The sequence below is a fragment of the Citrus clementina genome, unplaced genomic scaffold (assembly GCF_000493195.1).
Source record: "Citrus clementina cultivar Clemenules unplaced genomic scaffold, Citrus_clementina_v1.0 scaffold_2, whole genome shotgun sequence".
In the NCBI taxonomy this organism is placed as follows: domain Eukaryota; kingdom Viridiplantae; phylum Streptophyta; class Magnoliopsida; order Sapindales; family Rutaceae; genus Citrus; species Citrus x clementina.
Window position 1 is genome coordinate 6,159,249 of NW_006262688.1, and position 19,314 is coordinate 6,178,562.

A 19,314-nucleotide genomic window follows, 5' to 3' on the forward strand; every position below is an offset into this window, starting at 1 on the left:
AAGAAATGTTTGTAAGAATAATACAGGAAACTGAGTGAGACTTGCATTGTTTAATAAATTAAACTGTAATTAGCCAAACTTACCCCCAAAATTTAGCGTAACATAAAGTTATACATATATTTTGTTAATCGTTATTAACCGCATAACGACATAACGTAGCGGGTATTACCAAATCCTAATAAAAATTCACAACCCCATATGATGACATATGTTCCATCTATTTTAAAATTCATTCACAACTGTGTGCTAGCTTCTTGTTAGTAATTTGTGTTATCTCTTTCTCTATTATACACTATATATATGTGCGTGTGCATGGGATTAATTCATGCATAAACTCATCAGAACATTAACACTTTCCGATTCTTTGTATCATATTGAGAGAATAATGAGTGGTAAAATGTTAAACACGGGAGCCGTTTTAGTTAGTCTCGTTTTTATCATAATCAATTTCTCCCCAGCAATAATTGCTGTGCGTGCTAGCAATGAAAGTGACAAAGATGGATTACAAACCTACATAATTTACGTGCAAAAGCCAGAGCAAGGTGATTTAGACAGCTGGTACCGTTCATTCTTGCCAGAAGCTACAATCTCGAACTCAAGCGATCACGATCGTAATCAATCATCACGGATGTTGTATTTCTATAAGAATGTGATCTCGGGTTTTGCTGCAAGATTGACAGCAGAGGAAGTAAAGGCCATGGAAACAAAGAAGGGGTTTATATCAGCCCGTGTTGAAAATACATTGCATCTACACACAACCCACACTCCTAACTTCTTGGGTTTGCATAGAAGTTCAGGATTTTGGAAAGATTCGAATTTCGGAAAAGGAGTAATTATTGGAGTTTTGGACACAGGCATAACACCTGGTCATCCTTCATTTAATGACGAAGGCATGCCTCCACCACCAGCAAAGTGGAGAGGAAAATGTGAATTAGTAGGGGCGACTTGTAATAATAAGCTAATTGGGGTAAGAAATTTTTTTTGTGGCAAAGATGGCTCTGCTATTGATTATACTGGGCATGGAACCCATACGGCAAGCACGGCCGCTGGGAACTTCGTGCATGGTGCAAATATATTTGGCCAAGCCAATGGAACCGCAGTAGGCATGGCGCCTTTAGCTCACTTGGCAGTGTACAAAGTTTGTAATCCCAACGTCTATTGTCCCGAGAGTGCAGTTATTGCAGGAATTGACGCTGCTATTGAAGATGGTGTTGATGTGCTTTCTCTTTCATTCGGCCTTGGTTTATCGCAATTCTATGATAACGGAATTGCAAAAGCAACATTTGAAGCAATTCGGAGAGGCATTTTTGTCAGTATTGCGGCAGGGAATTCTGGACCAAATCATTATACTTTAGTTAATGACGCTCCATGGATGCTTACTGTGGGAGCAAGCACCATTGACAGAGGCATAACTATATCGGTTCGGCTCGGAAATCAAGAAACATACGACGGTGAGGCACTTTGGCAATGGACAGATATCCCTTCCAAGCGATTACCTCTTGTTTATCCTGACGCAAGGAATCATTCGACAACAACATTCTGCTCACCGGAAACTTTAAAAAGTGTTGATGTCAAAGGCAAAGTAGTATTATGCCAAAGAGGTGCATCTGGAGATGATGTCTTGAATGCTGGTGGTGCTGCCATGATTTTAATGAATGACGAACTTTTTGGTGACTCTACTTTAATCCAACGTAATTCGCTTCCAAATGTGCGTGTAAGTCATGCAGTTTCGGAGAGCATAAAAGCCTACATAAATTCAACATCGTCGCCAACTGCTGCATTAGTGATGAAAGGAACTGTAATTGGCGCAGGATCTGCTCCTCAGGTTGTTGCTTTCTCTGGAAGAGGACCCAGCAGAATAAGCCCTGGAATCTTGAAGCCAGACATTATTGGACCTGGCCTGAACATTATAGCTGCCTGGAAAACTACTGTGGACCCCCTAGCAAATAGAGTATACACATTTGACATAGTTTCAGGCACATCAATGGCTTGCCCGCATCTTAGTGGTGTAGCAGCTTTGCTCAAAAGTGCTCATCCTAACTGGTCACATGCTGCTATAAAATCTGCCATGATGACTACTGCTGATACAGTAAACCTTGAAGGCAAGCCAATTCTTGATTGCACTCGTCTTCCAGCTGATCTGTATGCAGTTGGTGCAGGCCAGGTTAACCCATCAAAAGCAAATGATCCAGGACTTGTTTACGATATCCAGCCCGATGATTACATTCCTTATTTATGTGGCTTGAATTACACAGACGAACAGGTGCAAAGCATTGTGGATCGTGAAGTTCAATGCGCAAAAGTATCAAGCATACCAGAAGCAGAACTAAATTATCCTTCATTTTCCATCAAATTGGGGTATAGTCCTCAGACATATCATAGAACAGTAACAAACGTTGGAAAAGCTAAATCATTCTACACTCGCCAAATTGTTGCCCCTGAAGGAGTGGAGATTACTGTACAACCCCATAATATATCCTTCGCAGCGAAAAATCAAAAGGTGACATACTCGGTGACATTCACTAGAACAGGAAATACTAATGCATCTTCTGCACAAGCGTATTTGAGCTGGGTTTCTGATAAATATACCGTGAAGAGCCCAATTGCAATCAGTTTTGAATGATGAATACAGAGAATAGCGGATTAGGTGATTTATTAAAAAAAATCACATACATAAAACATTTTGAACAAGGAGGGAAGGTAGTTTCGATGGTTGTGATTGTGGAACATTGACGACATTATTTCATAATTATTATTGATTTTCATGGACAATTGGCCAACAAAATTGTTGATCAAAAAGGAAAATTGTAATGAAAATTCTTCAATAAATTATAGCTAGAATTGTTTGACCTACTATTTTTCAAGAGACGTATACCTGTTTTTTTTTTTTTTTGGTCGCAATAGAAAACATTTAGTTGTCTGATGTATCTGATGAGAGACTTTGGAAACTACCATTTTGTTTCTCAAAATAGTATGAATTGCATAGTAAAAGTGTAGCTCGGTTTGGTAGAAAGACTTGAGGAATTAATAATGAACTCTCTTACAGAATCTTTTTTTTTTAAAGGATTTTCTCAAAATAATGAACTCTTTGTCATGATTTCTTAAGGAGCATTGCTTTGATTTGCATAGGAATCTTTTCGACTTTAAAAGAAAAATCCTTGGAACAAGTCAGTGCAAGGCAATCTTGAACAAGATTGTTTTTCAATACTCCATGGGCTGCTTCTGCTGTTATTTTACACTTATTCACTTTGATCTAAGGATTTGTTGATAGTTATTAGATAAAGACACTAATATTTAGCTTAAAAAATTAGACAAGATGGTGACAAAAAACAATCGTGATTCTTGACAAATTCAATCACTTTATTTATAGATCTGTAAACATGATGGAGATTAATACTGACTATACTGTTGCCATTAATTAATTTTGTCGTCCCTTGTGTTTGTTTATTATTTTTCTTAAATAGAAATATATGTGTAATTAAATCTTAACCGTGATTATCACGACTCGTATAAGTACTGAGATATAAATTCTTAATACATTAAGAAATAATTGGTTCTGTTATCCAAGTAGAGAATCTTCTTAAAAGTCTGGCTTCATCCCTGGATAAACCCTAGTCCGAACAATCATTTGCAAATGTCAAATACAAGAAACACTATAATTTTCAAGTCATGTGGCAGGCCCGATCACGAAGCATCAGCTAAATTCCACGTTAGGGGCAAAATCGTCCTAAAAATATCTCTATTATATAATAAGGACGTTTGCTCACACTTCCATGCTCAACCCACCATCACCTCACTCCCCAACGTAACAAAACTCAGCGTTTTGGATCAAACCAAACAACATGGCTGGTGTCGCGTTTCACAGTACAGAGCTACTGATAATCTTCCTCGCTGTTAGTTCTTTCGTCGTTAACTGCTGCCCGCCGTCAGACCGGGCAGCACTTTCAGCCTTCAAATCTGCCCTCCACGAGCCTTACATAGGCATCTTTAATTCTTGGACGGGTAACGACTGTTGCCACAACTGGTACGGCGTTAGTTGCGACCTGGAAACACACCAGGTCGCTGAGATCACCCTACGCGGCAAGTCCGAGGACCCGATATTCCAACGGGCCCACAGAACCGGGTACATGACCGGGTTTATCTCGTCCGCTGTGTGTAAACTCCCGCACCTCTCCAGCTTAACACTCACCGACTGGGAAGGCATCTCCGGCGAAATCCCACCCTGCATTACTTCACTCCCCTTTCTCCGTATTCTTGATTTAACCGGAAACAAGATATCGGGCGAGATTCCCCGAGATATCGGGAAGCTTCACAGACTTTCTGTGTTAAATATCGCCGATAACTACGTATCGGGTCCGATTCCTGGTTCCATTGGTAATCTTTCTAGCTTGATGCATCTAGATGTACGCAACAATAGAATTTCGGGGCCGATCCCGGCTTGTTTCGGGCGACTCCATATGTTGAGCCGGGCTTTGCTGTCTGGGAATCAGATTTCGGGGACGATCCCAAGTTCGATTTCTAGAGTTTATCGTCTGACCGATTTGGACTTGTCGACCAACCAAATATCGGGGCCGATACCAGCTTCGTTAGGTAAAATGCCAGATTTGTCAACGCTTAATCTTGATTTTAACCGACTGTCGGGCGTCATACCAGCGAGTTTATTGACTTCTGGGGTCAACAATCTAAATCTCAGTAAAACCTCGCTTGAAGGGAAAATACCGGACGCTTTCGGGCCGAAATCTTATTTTATGGTGCTTGATTTATCGTACAACAAATTGAGCGGGCCGATTCCCAGAACTTTGTCCGGCACATCGTATATCGGGTATTTAGATTTGAGTCATAATAATCTCTGTGGGAAGATTCCGGCCGGTTCGCCGTTCGATCACCTTGATGCATCGTCTTTTGAGAGCAATAAATGTTTATGTGGGAAGCCGTTGCTTAATGCTTGTTAAGATAATAACTCGGGCGAGATAGGATTTGATCCCGAAATTTCGTCATAATATGTTTGTATCTCTATGTAACATGAAAAAATGGTTATATTTGTTTATTTGGATTAAGATTTTTTTTAAATAATCGCGAATTAGAAAGGTCTGTATTTTATTTGTAATCAAATTTGTATTTAAAATAGTTACATGTTCATGCAATACACTAATTGTTGTGACTATAATATTATATCGAACTTAATTTGTTAGCATCGTCCAACCTATTGCTCATCTCTAATTTCGATCACGCTCTTAGGCTATGTTTGGTTTGAAGAAATGGGAGGAGAGAAAAGAGTGGAATTGAAGGGAAATGAGAATAAAGGAGTGGAGGAGAGTAGTGATATTAGATTTTATTATTTTGTTTGATATAAAATTTAGTAAGGAAAGGAATTAATTTTTTTTTCTTTAGACAAATTTACCATTTATCTTAAATATTAAACTATTTATATTAGTACTGAAATATAATATTATGTGTGTCCGTGTCTCTCTCTCTCTCTCTCTCTCTCTCTCTATATATATATATATATATAATAAAATGGTGGTCCGACGTCTTTCCGGTGACTTTTCGACAACGTCCGACGGCAGTCCGGCAGAGGTCTAGTGACAATTAATTTATATTTTTATATTTTCATATTAAATAAATAAATAAATAAGTTTATTTATTTTGTTAGGTATCTTAAATCATTTATTAATTTTAATTAATATATAATTATTCATAATATTAAATTAATAAAATAAAATTATAAATAGTAATAATTAATGGCATTAAATAAGTTAAAAAGTTAAAGGGTAATTTTGGAAACTTTAGTTTTCAACATAAGAGGAATTTAAATTCTTTACTACTTGGTGTCGAATTTAAATTTTACATTATGATGAATATTAAATTCTAATGGAAATTAAATTCTTATATATTTTGTCCAACCAAACAATAAAAATAAAAATAGAATCTAAATTACTTTCTTTTCCTCCCTTCTCTACTCCCAACCAAACACCACCTTAAGGTTTTTACTTAGGTAATATATAAAGGAAAAATGACAACGACATCCTATGTTGTTTGATAGATAATATGGAAAGAGAAAATGACAACGATGCTCTATGTTGTCTGATAGATAATATGTAAAGAGAAAATGACAATGACATCCTTATCTTGTTTAATAAATAAAATATAAAAGGAAAATGATAACGTGACTCATATGATTCAATGAAATGATTAAGGAGAGATTTCTTTATTTTTCAGAAACTATCACATAAATCGCTTTTAGGATAAGTATACTATTTGATTATAAGATCCTTCTCTAGCGTGGGTGTTTGAATTTTTCAAAATGTAGATTTGAGATGCGGGCGCTTACACTTGAGAATGATTAATATAACTATAATGATGCAAATGTATTTCATTTTGGCATAATTGTTGAAAAAAAAATTTCATTTCTCTAAACAAGGGTGTTTCCGTAATAATTTTACCAAACCGTGAGAGTTTCGTTGTCTTTTTCCATATAACCATATGTAAATAATGTGAATTGATATTTTGCTAATAAGACCTATCTCAATTTGTCAACTTTATGCATTGAATTATTTGTTATAATAGAGTAACTAAAAATGAACAATCACAACTCATTGACAAGTTTTACAAGTTGATACGCTTACTACATTATATAAACGTTACAGACCTTAATTTGATTAAAATTTCTGTAATAGAGTTGCAAAACGAGAGAGAGGCGACAGTAATCAATATAATTTGTAACCACAATATCCTCAACTTCAGGTATCATTGAATACTCCTTATGTAGTTGAAAATCATGATTATCTATTGTTGTGGTGTCAAATTACTTGGTACTCTATGATTTCAAAATTTGATACATTTACCCAAATTTAAAGCATTACAAAACCTAATTTGATGAGATTATTTGTAACAGAGATGCAAAAACGAGAGAGAGGCGGCAGTAATCGCTATGATCTACGGCCACAATTGCAATCATCAGCAACCTCAGGTGTTGTTGAATGTTCGTTTTATAGTTACAGATCATGATTATCTATTCTTGTTGTGTTAATTAAACTGCTTAGTGCTTAATGATTTTAAAAGTTAATCTACTTAAATATATAAGCACAAGTCGTTACCACGTGATCTTAATTTGACAGAGAATTTTGGAAGATCTTTTGTTTATTTTTTTTTGTGATACTAATTAGTTGTTAAGTAATTATGTTTTAATTTAGTTTAAAATTTTATTTTTTAATTTTTTGTTGGAAGCTTAAAATGAAGTTTATTAAATTAAGTTTGGAGCAAATAATAAGCTATATGGGGATTGGGTATCCACAAGATTTCTCCTTGAGTATGTCTAAGGGTCCCCAAACCCGTTTTTCGAATGGAGAAAATTTAAAATACCTTTGAGTTACTATGTTAACCATATAATAAACAAATGATATTATTTTATGTATGCAATTATTTTAAAAAACCAACATGCAAGTGATAGTTATACAAAGGGAAATTATCATTCTTATACCCTATATTTGCTCTGTTATAAAAAATACTACAACACTTTGAGGGTGTATCAATCGTCCACCTTAAATTGACAAAAGCTATCTGCCAACCACCAAACCGTTAGCTGCCGTTTGAAAGTTAACGGAATTATAGAGAATTGACGATTTTACTCTTGAAACTTAAATTAAAGGAAAATTATCACTTGTATACCCTTAAATTCTCTTATTATCACTTGTATACCCTTAAATTATCACTTGTATCATATGAAAAAGCCAAATTATCCCTCTGACGTCATCCTATTTAAACGGCAAGTAACGGTTTGGTGGACGACAGATATAATTTATCAACTTAGGGTGGACGATTGATATACCCTCAAAGTGTTGTAGTATTTTTTATAACGGAGTAAACTAAGGGTATGAGAATGATAATTTCCCTTATACAAAATTCAATTATACATATTGTACATGTATATATTAGTTGTATTATCTCTTTATGTATTTTAAAATTACTATCTTGAATGATTATAATGGAAATGGCGGAGGTACAAAATCCACCTAAACTTTAGGGACATGTCAAAATTAAATATTTTAAAATAAGGACAATTAATTTATAGTTGTTCAAAATTTCCCCTTAAAATAATAAATTTGAAGTCTTAAAATGAATTAAATTGCACTACATTTATTTATCTGATTCTTATGCTTGACTATAAATTTTCTTTTTTTGGGTCATTCTGTTTGTTATTTAAACATCTATTAATTATTACTGCATTAACAGCAAGCCGAAAGAGAAAATACAATGGCTGCTGTGATTGGGCCAATCTTCCAAAAGACCTTCTGTATTTCATCTGCAACAAACTCAACCTTGCCGATTTTCTGGCCTTCAGCTATGTATGCCACGAATGGAGAAAGAGTTTCCTAGAAACCAAACACATTATGGCATCACAAGCCCCATTGATGAGTTTCATTACAACAAGAGGAAGGAGTAATTTCTATCGCAACAACTGGCTTGGCGTATCAAGTGGTTTCTTGATCTTTGGAGATAATATCAGGAACATTTGGATAAAAAATCCTATCACAGGCCAAGAACTGAAATTCTCTAAAGTGCCCCAACCAATCAATCAATGGTACAGGTATGATCAAGCCATTGTTGCTTCCATTGAATCGTATCCTGGTCGTTTTCTCATTGCTGTGCTTTCTCGCACACGTTGGAGTTCCAACGTGTGTTTCTGCGTAAGTGGATACAACGCGTGGCTCAGTTGCTCTTCTGGCCCAAGTAATCCCCAGATCGTCATGGAAATTGTTATCTTCAAAGGCAGGATTTTCGCTCTAACGAGTGATTTTCGCATTGGGGTATTCGATTTAAGTTGCTGCGAATTGTTGGTTCTTAATCTGAAGGGCACCCCAGCACTGAGGATCAAACGTACAAGACTCGGGGTCTCGAAAGATAAGTTGTTGATAATTGATTCCGGAAACTTGCCCGGATTTAAAGTTTACTGGATAGATTTTGCAAATATGAAATGGAGGGAGATGGAGAGCTTGGGCGATGAATCTTTGTTCATGGGATATAAGATGAGTGCAAGATTGTGCAACGCGACCAAGTGGGGAAGGAGAAGCAACTTCATTTATCAACTTCCATTCATCTCAAAAACTTGTTCAGAGATATCTTTAGATGGTAAGAAAGCGGCAGACATTCCTATTTGCCCGGAGAATGTTTCTCCGAAAATGAATTTTTGGTATTTTCTGCACCACCATCAAGGCATGGACAGCGTTCGCTCGGGTTTCTAGTTTATTTGCTGTGGGAGAGAATAATTTGGCTTTAAGGATGCTTTAATTTGCTTTGTGTTATGCTATTAATTTCTTCTATGTTGTTCTCAGAATATTTTCTAAAGTTAAATTCACTGCGCATTGACCTTTATTAAGTGATTCAATATTTCATGTGCTTTAGATCTTTCTAGGCATAGTAACAATAAGAATTCGAATCAGAAGGCAATATCAACAAATATTCAGGCTGTGTGTGTATATATATGTACACAATGCAGGGCTGTTTTTATTTGGTATAGTGGTCGTACTCTCTATTGAAAATCTCTAATTTTTCGTTTGTCTTGCAAGTTTTCTATTACTGACACCTTCAAATTTTACAATATATTATGTAATATATCATAATGAGGGATAGAGGAACAAATACTGAGACCGAAGTTCCTAGAGTAGATAAGATCTAATGGTGTGGGGAGATACTCTACTTTTTTTTTTTTTTAAATGATGTGTTCGCTTTTTGCACAATTATAAAGAGCCAAATTGTGTGGGTTCAGTGTCACATCTCACGTGTTCTAGTCCTTCCAATGAAGAGAGAGATAGTATACCCAAACAATCATGATTCATCATTTAGTGGGATGCATAGTAGATCCTATAGTGAGACAAAATTGTGAGGCCGAACTAATTTAATTTTTGAAAAAATATAATCTCACCATAGAACACAAAACCCTTCATTCTTTTTCTAAGGTTTTAAGCTTTTCTAATTATATTTTAAATATTTACATAGGTGACTGTCACATAAAAGGACTAGAATGTAACAAAAGTAAAGTAAGTAGATAAATATGTGGTTATATTAAAAATTAGATTTTATATAAAGAATTAAACATTATTTTTTATTAACTTAATGCCCTGTCCTTAGGACAGCATTAACAAAATTTACCAGCCTAAACTCAAAGAATATATCTAACACTATAAAAAAAATGACTACTGACTCTATGATCCTGTCCCACGATCCCTTTAGGAGTAATGTTGAAACAAACAGTATCGGTTTCATCTCTAAATATCATTAATGGTGCCAGAAGGCAATTCCTGTTTGTTCCTTTTGCCACAAAGCTGAGAGGATTACACTGATTCATTCCCTTTGCATTATAAAGCTAGCTGCCTGTTTGAATCCAGCTTCTGCTATTATGCAGCTGAGCTTCAGGATTGTCCCCGCATTCAAGGTAACACCACTATACACGAAGCAGCCCTTACGACTTATTGACTCCAAAGATTCAGTATCAGCCCTACCATCCAATCCAGGATTTACTTGGAAAACAAAATTTCCGGGACGTTTTGAGACCACGAGGTTATAAACTGTTACCTTGTTGCATTAAAAGCAATCCTGGAACATCAAATGGCTCTGGCATAACTGATTTTCCGATCATCTTTTACTGTCGTGAAATTTGTGGGCGAAGGATCAGTTGAGATGAGTCTGAAAGTGGCATAAACACCACCACCGGAACCAGGTTGAGGCAAGGGCTACACTGTGACAGATTGGTTTTTCATTAAGACAAAACTTGACCTGCCAGACTGTTGTGAGAAAGTAACAAGGGCAGAATTGTATGATGGAGGAACTGGAGTAATCCATTGTGTAAGAGATTTAACTGGTCCTATCTTGATCTCAAAGTCCCCCCTAGAGTAACCGGCAAGCAAATAAGGACCGTAAAATATTGCTGATGTGAGGCAGAGGCATACATTGGCCGATCATCTGGGAAAAACAATAATAATTATGATAATGATGATGATGATGCTAATAAAAGAACAGAGCATTTGTATTTTGTAGTTTGTATAGGTGAAATTTTACCGATGAGGGTACCTTTAATAGCTTTTGTCCAGAGATTAATTGGCAGCTGAATGAATAATTTGTCAGCGGAGCTCCATGCTCTAGTAACAGAAAGATGATTGTCTGCACCAACGATGTAACTCAATTAGTCAAAATTATCCTAATGATTAAAAAAAAAAAAAAAAAAAGAGGACGTTTGAACCATTCAATACCTGGAGCCTCGGTAGAGGCAAATTTTGATTATTTAACGTAGCCTTGGCACCATTTGGATTTGCCCAAAATGGTATCCGCACATTCAAGAAAGATGTTACTCCTGGCCCCTGCATTAAGTTAGATCCAGCATGAACTAAAAATATGAAGTTTGAAGTTATTGTTGCCAATTTTCATTGGTATTTATAAACGTCGGGTCTGAGAAATAAGATATTTTGACTGTAGCCAGTACCTTATTGGAAGTAAAACTGTAGATACTAGACACACATATCAATCTATGTTTAAAATTTCAGAATTTTTTGAATTCGTTTGGTACTGCAAATAATTTTGTGAATTTTGTCATTCTGATTAAGTCGTAGTTTTACAATGCAGCAGTGTCTGTTTCAAAAATACCTATGAAATTGAAAACGAAATCAAATCTCATGAAACAAAATTTATTCAATAAGCCCTACATGTCTAGCTTTCAAAAAGATAAGGTTCTTAAGAACAATTGTTCAGAAAATATATGTTTAATTTCGAGATACTCATACTGTCCAGAATTGTCCAATGTACTTAATGCATTAAGAATTGATTAACAAGACTAAACAATAAATCAAAGCCCTAAACAGAACTTAAACACATCCTAAATCATGCATTATGATTTGTAATAATCTAAAATCATGCCAATTAGAACCCTAAATACAGTGATAGGAAAACTTGTGGAGAATAAGGAGAGTAAATTCACCAACCGTTATGATTTTCTCTTAAACAAAGGTTTGAATCCTAGAGTATGAGTAAGAGTGTAATGAAAAACATTAGGGTTATGGAAGGGGGAAAAATATAAATTTATAGAGTGTCTTAAGAAACCCTATTAAATTTGAAAAAATAAGTCTTTTCCAACAAATTAAACAACACAAAGCCCGTCATTATCCTTGCCGACAATGAGAAGCTACACTGAAGATGTTGTTGATATGTGTTCAAATGTATATAGAGAGAAAGTGGGAAAAAAGCCCGAGTCATGTTCCCAAATGGTTTATAGCCTTGGTGGGGGTTAAATTATTATTAATTATATGGTTTATAGCACACGGAGGCCCCTTGCACACGGAGATTGTAATGGTTTATGTTTCAAAAAAAGTGTAGGAACTTCTATGGTTGCGGCTAGTCATTTCTCACTTTAAGTGATAGTTAAATTATTATCAAATTAAATTAAATGGGTTGTCAAATCCCTAAAGGATTCTACAAATTGATTTTCAATGTCATTTGTGTTATTAGATTTCATTTAGAGGAGCAAATAATTATTAGTGTACTTGTATAAATTCCGTGACACGGTGTCATGTGGGCACGCTAGGCCGAAGGATGACCAGCTTGCTTTGTGTCTATTGCAGGTGGATTTGTTGGCCAGATTGGGCGGCAAATCTGGGTATGATTATATATTTATTTTTTTGAAAAATTAAACCTCGTCAGTGGATAAAGAAATAAACTCTAAAACAAACCAAGGGCGAATAGAGTCAGCTCTTCCCTTCATCAAATGCATGAAGCAAAAAAGTTGAGAAGCTCCATGCAAGTCAATTAATGGAGATTCTATAATTGGCGCATGAGATCTATTTAAGAGCAAGAAGTTGGTTCAAACAGAAAGTCATTAAATGTTCTAGATATTTCTTGGTAGACAAGTAAGGCAAGAAGATCAGATTTATTCCTATTCAGATTCATGAGAATCATAAGAGGAAAGAAACTCTTATTTGGAAAGAATCCAAATCTTTTAAAAATTACTATTTTGGTGAAACCCTAGTGCCTATATAAAGAGAAGTATTTCACAATTGAAGATCGCACAACACAGAGCATAAACCAGAGAAGCAAAATTCGGCCTCCTCCCTAAAGAATCCGGATTTGGCGCATAATGTTGTGTTGATTTGTTTCTTATCTTCTTTTCATCTCTGTGGAGAGTTTATGTGGATCTTAGATCACTAGACGTTGAAGTATTGAAAAATTACTATTGATCACTTTGCGAACTGCCTTAAGAATCGTGGATCAAGAGGGGTAGCAATTATTCAAGAGAAGTAGATTCAGTTTAAGGTTAAGTGAACTGTATGGTGATAAACTGTAAGTGAGAGTCTTAAGTTTGGTAAATCCATAGGTTGCAACATCTCAACTTAGTGAATTGCTTTTCATCTGGGCGTGACTTCGTGGATGTAAGATTGATTAATCCGAACCACATAAAAATCTCCGTGTCATTTATTTTCTGCATTTTATTGTGTTTTTAGAAAATTAATATTTTTGATGCAGATGAACAGTAATCGTGAACAGTAATCGTGAACAGTAATCGTGAACAGTAATCGTGAACAGTAACGGTAAACAATACTTCTGGAAAATTAATTAAGTAATTAATTTTTAGTTTTTAATTACCTACATTTATTTGTGATAGATCTAAATTCCTTTCAAAGTTCTTAGCATCTTTTGATAAGAAAGGAACAACAACTATACGAGGCCACGATCACCAAGTTAAATCTAAAGATCTTAATTGGCTAAACTATTAGCAAGACCGTTATTTTTTTTCTGAAAGTATATCAACATATGAAATGGGTATGATATCATTTAGTTTATATGGAGATTTCATGCCAAAATAGGGGAAAACATAAACAATAGATCTCATACTATTGTAAATGATATTAACTAATTCACTATGGTTCAGTCACCTCTTTTATTTTAATGATCTTAATAAACACACCCTTTCTAGTTGATATTTGATATTGCACCACACAACTTCCATTCATTTATTTAGAGAACACAAAAAATGCACTAACAATGACTCCAAATTCCATTCAAGATTCTAAATATTAATAATCATCATCATCAAATTTCCTTCAAGATTCTAAATTCAATACGATTCCAAGTTCTCTAAAGATATAAACTGAATCCAGTTACATCAGAAATAAGACTAGCACTAGGATTCTATTCTATCTATATTACGTGCTTCAATGCTCGTTTCTCAAGCTTGAATGTTGAAGTAAACAGTATAAGATTCATCTCTAAAGCTCAGTAATGGCTCCAGAAGGTAGTTCCTATTAGTTCCTTTTGCCACAAAGCTAATAGGATGATACTTGCTCTTTCCTTTCTCCATTACAAAGCTGACTGCATGGTTAAATTTAGGCTTTTTAGACTTTTTGTGGCACCTGAGGGTCATGCTTTTGCCTGACTTCAATGAATACACATAGCAACCTTTATGGCTTTTTGACTCCAAGGACACTGTATTATCCTTTCCATCCAATCCGGAAACAAGACGGAAAACGGAAGAGCCTTCAGCTCTTGAAGAATTTGTGACCACAAGTTCATGATGTTTTCCTTTGGGCGCTACAAGCATTCCTGGATGACTAAATGGTTCGAGCATTACTGATTTGCCGATAAAATCTCTGTATGATGAATATTTAAAGGAAGATGAATCCTCCAGGATTATGAGTCTGAAAGTTGCACGAACAGCAGTGTCAGTGCCGAATTTATGGAATTTTTCCATTGTGATAATGGATGGGTTTGAGCTTGTCAGGACAAATTTTGATTTTCTGGACTCCTTGGAAAAAGTAACCAGATGAGAATTATATGAGACAGGAATTGGAGTAATCCAGTCCGAAAGAGATTTAGCTGTCTTAGTTATGTTCCAGTCTCCTTCGCTGTGACCCGCTAGCAGGTAAGGACCGTACAGAATTGCCTGAAGTGAAGCATACTTAGGCCGGTCATCTGGAGAAGAAAACATTGTCAATTGAATATCATTCATTGAGCCAAAAATTTAAAAAAACAAAAAAAAAATGATAAAAAATGCAGGTGTTAGCATCTGATAAATATACCTTTAATAGCCTCTGTCCAAAGACTCAGAGGCAGGTGAATGGTTAATTTGTCATCCGAGCTCCATGTTTTAGTGACAGAGAGAGAATTTCCTGCATCAGGGTTGCATCTGTTTGTCATTTGTCATTATAATAGAAAGCAATCAAGGACATTGTTATAGTACTACTAACCTGGAGAAGGTAGAGCCAAACTCTGGCCATTTAACATTGCCTTGGCACCATTTGAATTTGACCAGCTTGGTATTCGCAAATTCAAGGTTGATGCTTTACCTGCCCCCTGCATTACAATATTTAAATCAATTTCAATTAAACTAGAAAAAGTATGAAGTCACTAATTTCTGTAGCCGGTACCTTTGGCGAGAACGTCAATGTGATACGAAGATAAGGATCCGAAGAAACAACAGGATCAACTTTTTGATTTAGCACTATCTGACCAGATTTCCAATCAAATGAGCTTGATATATACTGAATGATGTACAGACCAGGAATTTTTCCTTTCTCTTCAAAATAAATTGAATCTCCTAACTTCGAAAATGACTCAATGCCTGCAAGGCAGCAAGAATCAGATCATTCAGGAACTCACGGATTTCAGGAACACAAGAATGAAATTGCAAAATGGGCAATGAAACTTGAGACCTGTGCCATAGCAGCACCAAAACGAGTCAAATGGTGTTCCCCATCCATTATCAGTTTGCTTGGAACTTCCGGGACCTAAAGGAAGCATGTAAATCATCACTCCAGGACTTGTTCCTCGTTGGATGCTGAGCACACCATTTATCAGGGCACGTTCATAAAAATCTGCATAAGCTGATTCTTTTGTCCATCTAAAAAGGTTGCGGGAAACCTACAAAATTGCAGCAGGCCTCGTGGAGTCTTATGCAAATTCAGTATAAAAACTAATGAATGGTTACAATGCAAGAATGTTGTGCTCTCAAGGAAGGAGAGTAAAATTAGAAAACCTTGAGCATGTTATAAGTTGTGCATGACTCTTCATTATTAGTCCCGAGAGTGGTTGCCAATCGCTTTGGATCCCTCCTATTCATTGATTTAGACAACAGAATGAAAGTTAGCTTGTTGATCAATTGGTAGAAAAATGAAAAATGAATTGCCTTATAAAGAAGTACCAGAACTCTCCAACCGATGTTCCTCCAGTTGCATAAGTGTGTGAAGAGTTAACAAGATCCATGAAGAAAGTTCCCATTTCCTTCAGACATACCAAAAATAAGTTGAAAATTAAAAGAATTTCATGTAATTTCATTCAACAACAGAGTATTCATGTTAGGCGATTTACCTTGTGAAGTAGCTCGCCGGTAAGTTCATACCGCCTTTGTGTTCCAATAACAAGAGGGATATGTGTATTGACATGAAAATCAGATATGTCGTTGGACTACAAGTACAACAGAGAACTTTTTATGTTGAATCTCACAATACCAGAAATGATATTTGAATAGAGGCTGTAAAAAAGAAAAAAGAAAAAAGAAAAAAGAAAAAAGGAAAAAGAAAAAAGAGATGATTGTTACCTGTACTGCAAGTAATCCCAGAAAGCATGGTTTGGCAAAGAGGTGAGCCAAAAATAAATGCCTTGGATCTTTCTGGCAAAAGTAAAAGAGAGTCATTTTAGAATACAAATTAATAATAAATCCCAGCTCCTCACCTGTACATTAAAAAGTCTACTAGTGTACTATGTTCAAATATGCTGATAGTGATCTCAAACAAGAAAATTTATTGAAAATTTGAAGAAGAATGCCGCCTTTCGAAGAATGTAAATTAAAGAACCATATAAGATTGCCTACCGTTATGCTGAATAGCCTGTATAGGACATCATTCATGCCACCGGGTTCCTCATTAAGATATTGCCAATGCCTTGCCACACTGTACTTCCGTATTACTTTCTGAACACGGTTGTAGAAGTACTCAACCATCCGTGTTGCCATCTTCAGAGCATGAGCATTATCGGCGTATTTATATTGATCCAATAAGCCTGCCAAGATCTGCAAGTCACAGTGGAATAGTTATTAGAGAAAATTACATGATTAAGACGTGTTACATAAACCTTGAACCAATCTGTGAAGCAAGTGATTTAGATTTTACCTTGTGAATGGTATAATATGGAGCCCAGACAGGCTTTAGAGCTTCTAAGTGATCAAAGTATCTAGATGGAAAAGCAGAGAGATAACCAGAACCAATTTTTTTCTGGCAGTGTGACAGAGCAGACACCACAGCAGACATTTTCTCTTTGAGAGTGTCATTGTGAGTGCTTGCCCACATAAGTGCTGATGCACTCAGGTAGTGCCCTTATGAACCCAAAAGCAATAAGTTAGCTATTTGAAGCCATATATGAAATAAAAAATTCGGATAACTATCAATGTGGGAAAAAAAAAATCCATATAATGACGCACATTCCACAAATACAATTTCAGTCTCTAAAAAAAATAAATCTCTTCATGGAGTAATTTAAGGCACATTTGAACATTCTTTGCATTAAGAATCTTTGGAAGGACATGAATCTAATTGAAATTTGTTTGTATGATACTGCTTGTTAGTCTAAAATATGTATCAAAACAAAAAAGAGCGGATGTTTGCATACTTCAAATTTTAAATATAATGCTATAGGGCATTGTAACACTAAATAGACTGACCTGCAATAATTAATGATATTCAGGTCTAGATATGGATTTTATAGGGCATTGTAAAATCCGGACATTTGAAACTGAGCAGACTCATAAGATCAAATCATGATAAAACACAAAAGCAGTCCCAAGTTATAGTACTCTAAGAGTGAAACTTATACATACCTACAAAATGGCCCCGGAGCTGGGAAGTTGGATCCTCCCAACCGCCATAGGCATTTCCCTTCGTCCGCAAACCGGCTGTTTTCCGAAAACTCCAAACCAGCCTGTCCACGTCAAGCATCAACAGATACTCCAAATTCGTTTGCTGTGCTCGCCAATGCATTGAATCCTTTCCCAACCGAACATCGTGCAATGACACATCCTCGAGAAACTTATCTTCCGGAATCTTAAACTCTCCAGGATTCTTCATTTTCCTGTACATCATTGCCCAGCTAAACTCATCATCCTCTTCCTCTCTCAGGATCTTTCTCGGCAGCAGACTCGACCACGCCGAGTCATCTGACGGTGTCAGATGATAGTGATTGAGCACTTCCTGTTTCCAGGTTTCATTTTTGGATGTTAAGAGGTGGTATCTGAGTTGGTGTGATTCTGGTAATTTGTTTGAACACTCCCTAGCCGAAGCTGAAATGCACGAGAGCAACACAATAAAAAGGTTAAGCAATTCAAAACCCTTCATTTGATTTGTTATTTGTTGATGAATCAAAGAGATGAAATGATGGATTATCCCAAAAGCCGTGGTGATATATATAGAGAAAGTGTTGTTGAAGAATCATGGATATAGTATATCTTGTTACGGATATGGTGCAAATATACGTGGAACTTGTTTCTTACTGATTATGTAAAATATTTTCTATTATCTATCCATGTATATCATGTTATCGTGAGCAATAATGTTGCATGTGATTGATTTACAACTTCAAAACTATTTATCCACGAGTTGAATTATAGATAGGGTCTTGAAATTATTAATGAAGTTAATGATGAGGTTATTTTGATCTACTAAAACTACTGTCTCATCCTTTACTCAAAAGTCAATAATCGACCACTAAAATTTTTAAATTACTTTCCACACTTATCTAAAAATATACCAAATTGTTTGGAATAATTTGAAAAGAAAAAAATTTCTCTACAAACCTCTCTCCCCAGTCAAACTATAAATAAGTTGCCATTGTAGACTACCACCATTTTGTTTGATAATTGTCATAATTTTTTTCCCCTCAGTCAAAGTTTATTATTAGAAATAAAGTTTAATCTTCACTTAGCAGGTATAGACATTTGACAAATCCATCCTTAGAGTGGGCTCCTGAAGTAGGCTAGGTTGAGAAAATCTTTTGAATATGTTGTACTATAGCATCAATACAACAATATTGGGGCTAATGATTTTGAATTAGCGATTCTCTTAATCGGGCTAATGTTTTTGAATTTTTGTTTCTCGTATAATAAAAGTTCTGCATTAATCCCAAAAAAAAAAAATTACTAAACATAATTAGTAAAATTGAGGTAGGCTGCCATGAATAACTATAACCCACTATCAGTTTTGGCAATAATACAAGACGTGTTTATGGAAAGATGCAATCATCAACACATCTATATGGTAATTATTACTAGAAGATGTTGATAATATT

General features: G+C 35.6%; 4 protein-coding genes across 4 annotated transcripts; 3 read left to right on the forward strand and 1 right to left on the reverse strand.

The window, feature by feature from the left end:
• Positions 1-397: 397 nt before the first annotated feature.
• LOC18052872 (subtilisin-like protease SBT1.7) lies at positions 398-2,623 on the forward strand. Its single transcript, XM_006445973.2, has one exon. The coding sequence runs from the start codon at positions 398-400 to the stop codon at positions 2,621-2,623; it is 2,226 nt and encodes a 741-aa protein (XP_006446036.2).
• Positions 2,624-3,792: 1,169 nt separating this feature from the next.
• On the forward strand, positions 3,793-4,962 carry LOC18052873 (DNA damage-repair/toleration protein DRT100). Its single transcript, XM_006445974.2, has one exon. It carries the CDS (start codon positions 3,843-3,845, stop codon positions 4,950-4,952), a length of 1,110 nt encoding a protein of 369 aa, XP_006446037.1. The 5' UTR covers positions 3,793-3,842; the 3' UTR covers positions 4,953-4,962.
• Positions 4,963-8,390: 3,428 nt separating this feature from the next.
• LOC112100838 lies at positions 8,391-9,242 on the forward strand. Its single transcript, XM_024190681.1, has one exon. It carries the CDS (start codon positions 8,391-8,393, stop codon positions 9,240-9,242), a length of 852 nt encoding a protein of 283 aa, XP_024046449.1.
• A 4,895-nt stretch (positions 9,243-14,137) lies between these two features.
• On the reverse strand, positions 14,138-18,388 carry LOC18052874. The gene is made up of 12 exons (XM_006445975.2): positions 17,852-18,388; positions 17,148-17,350; positions 16,850-17,047; positions 16,577-16,648; positions 16,348-16,443; positions 16,181-16,260; positions 16,016-16,091; positions 15,693-15,900; positions 15,408-15,601; positions 15,228-15,333; positions 15,060-15,149; positions 14,138-14,952 (listed from the first exon to the last, which is right to left on the reverse strand). Exons 1-12 carry the CDS (start codon positions 18,363-18,365, stop codon positions 14,210-14,212), a joined length of 2,580 nt encoding a protein of 859 aa, XP_006446038.2. The 5' UTR covers positions 18,366-18,388; the 3' UTR covers positions 14,138-14,209.
• Positions 18,389-19,314: the final 926 nt, after the last annotated feature.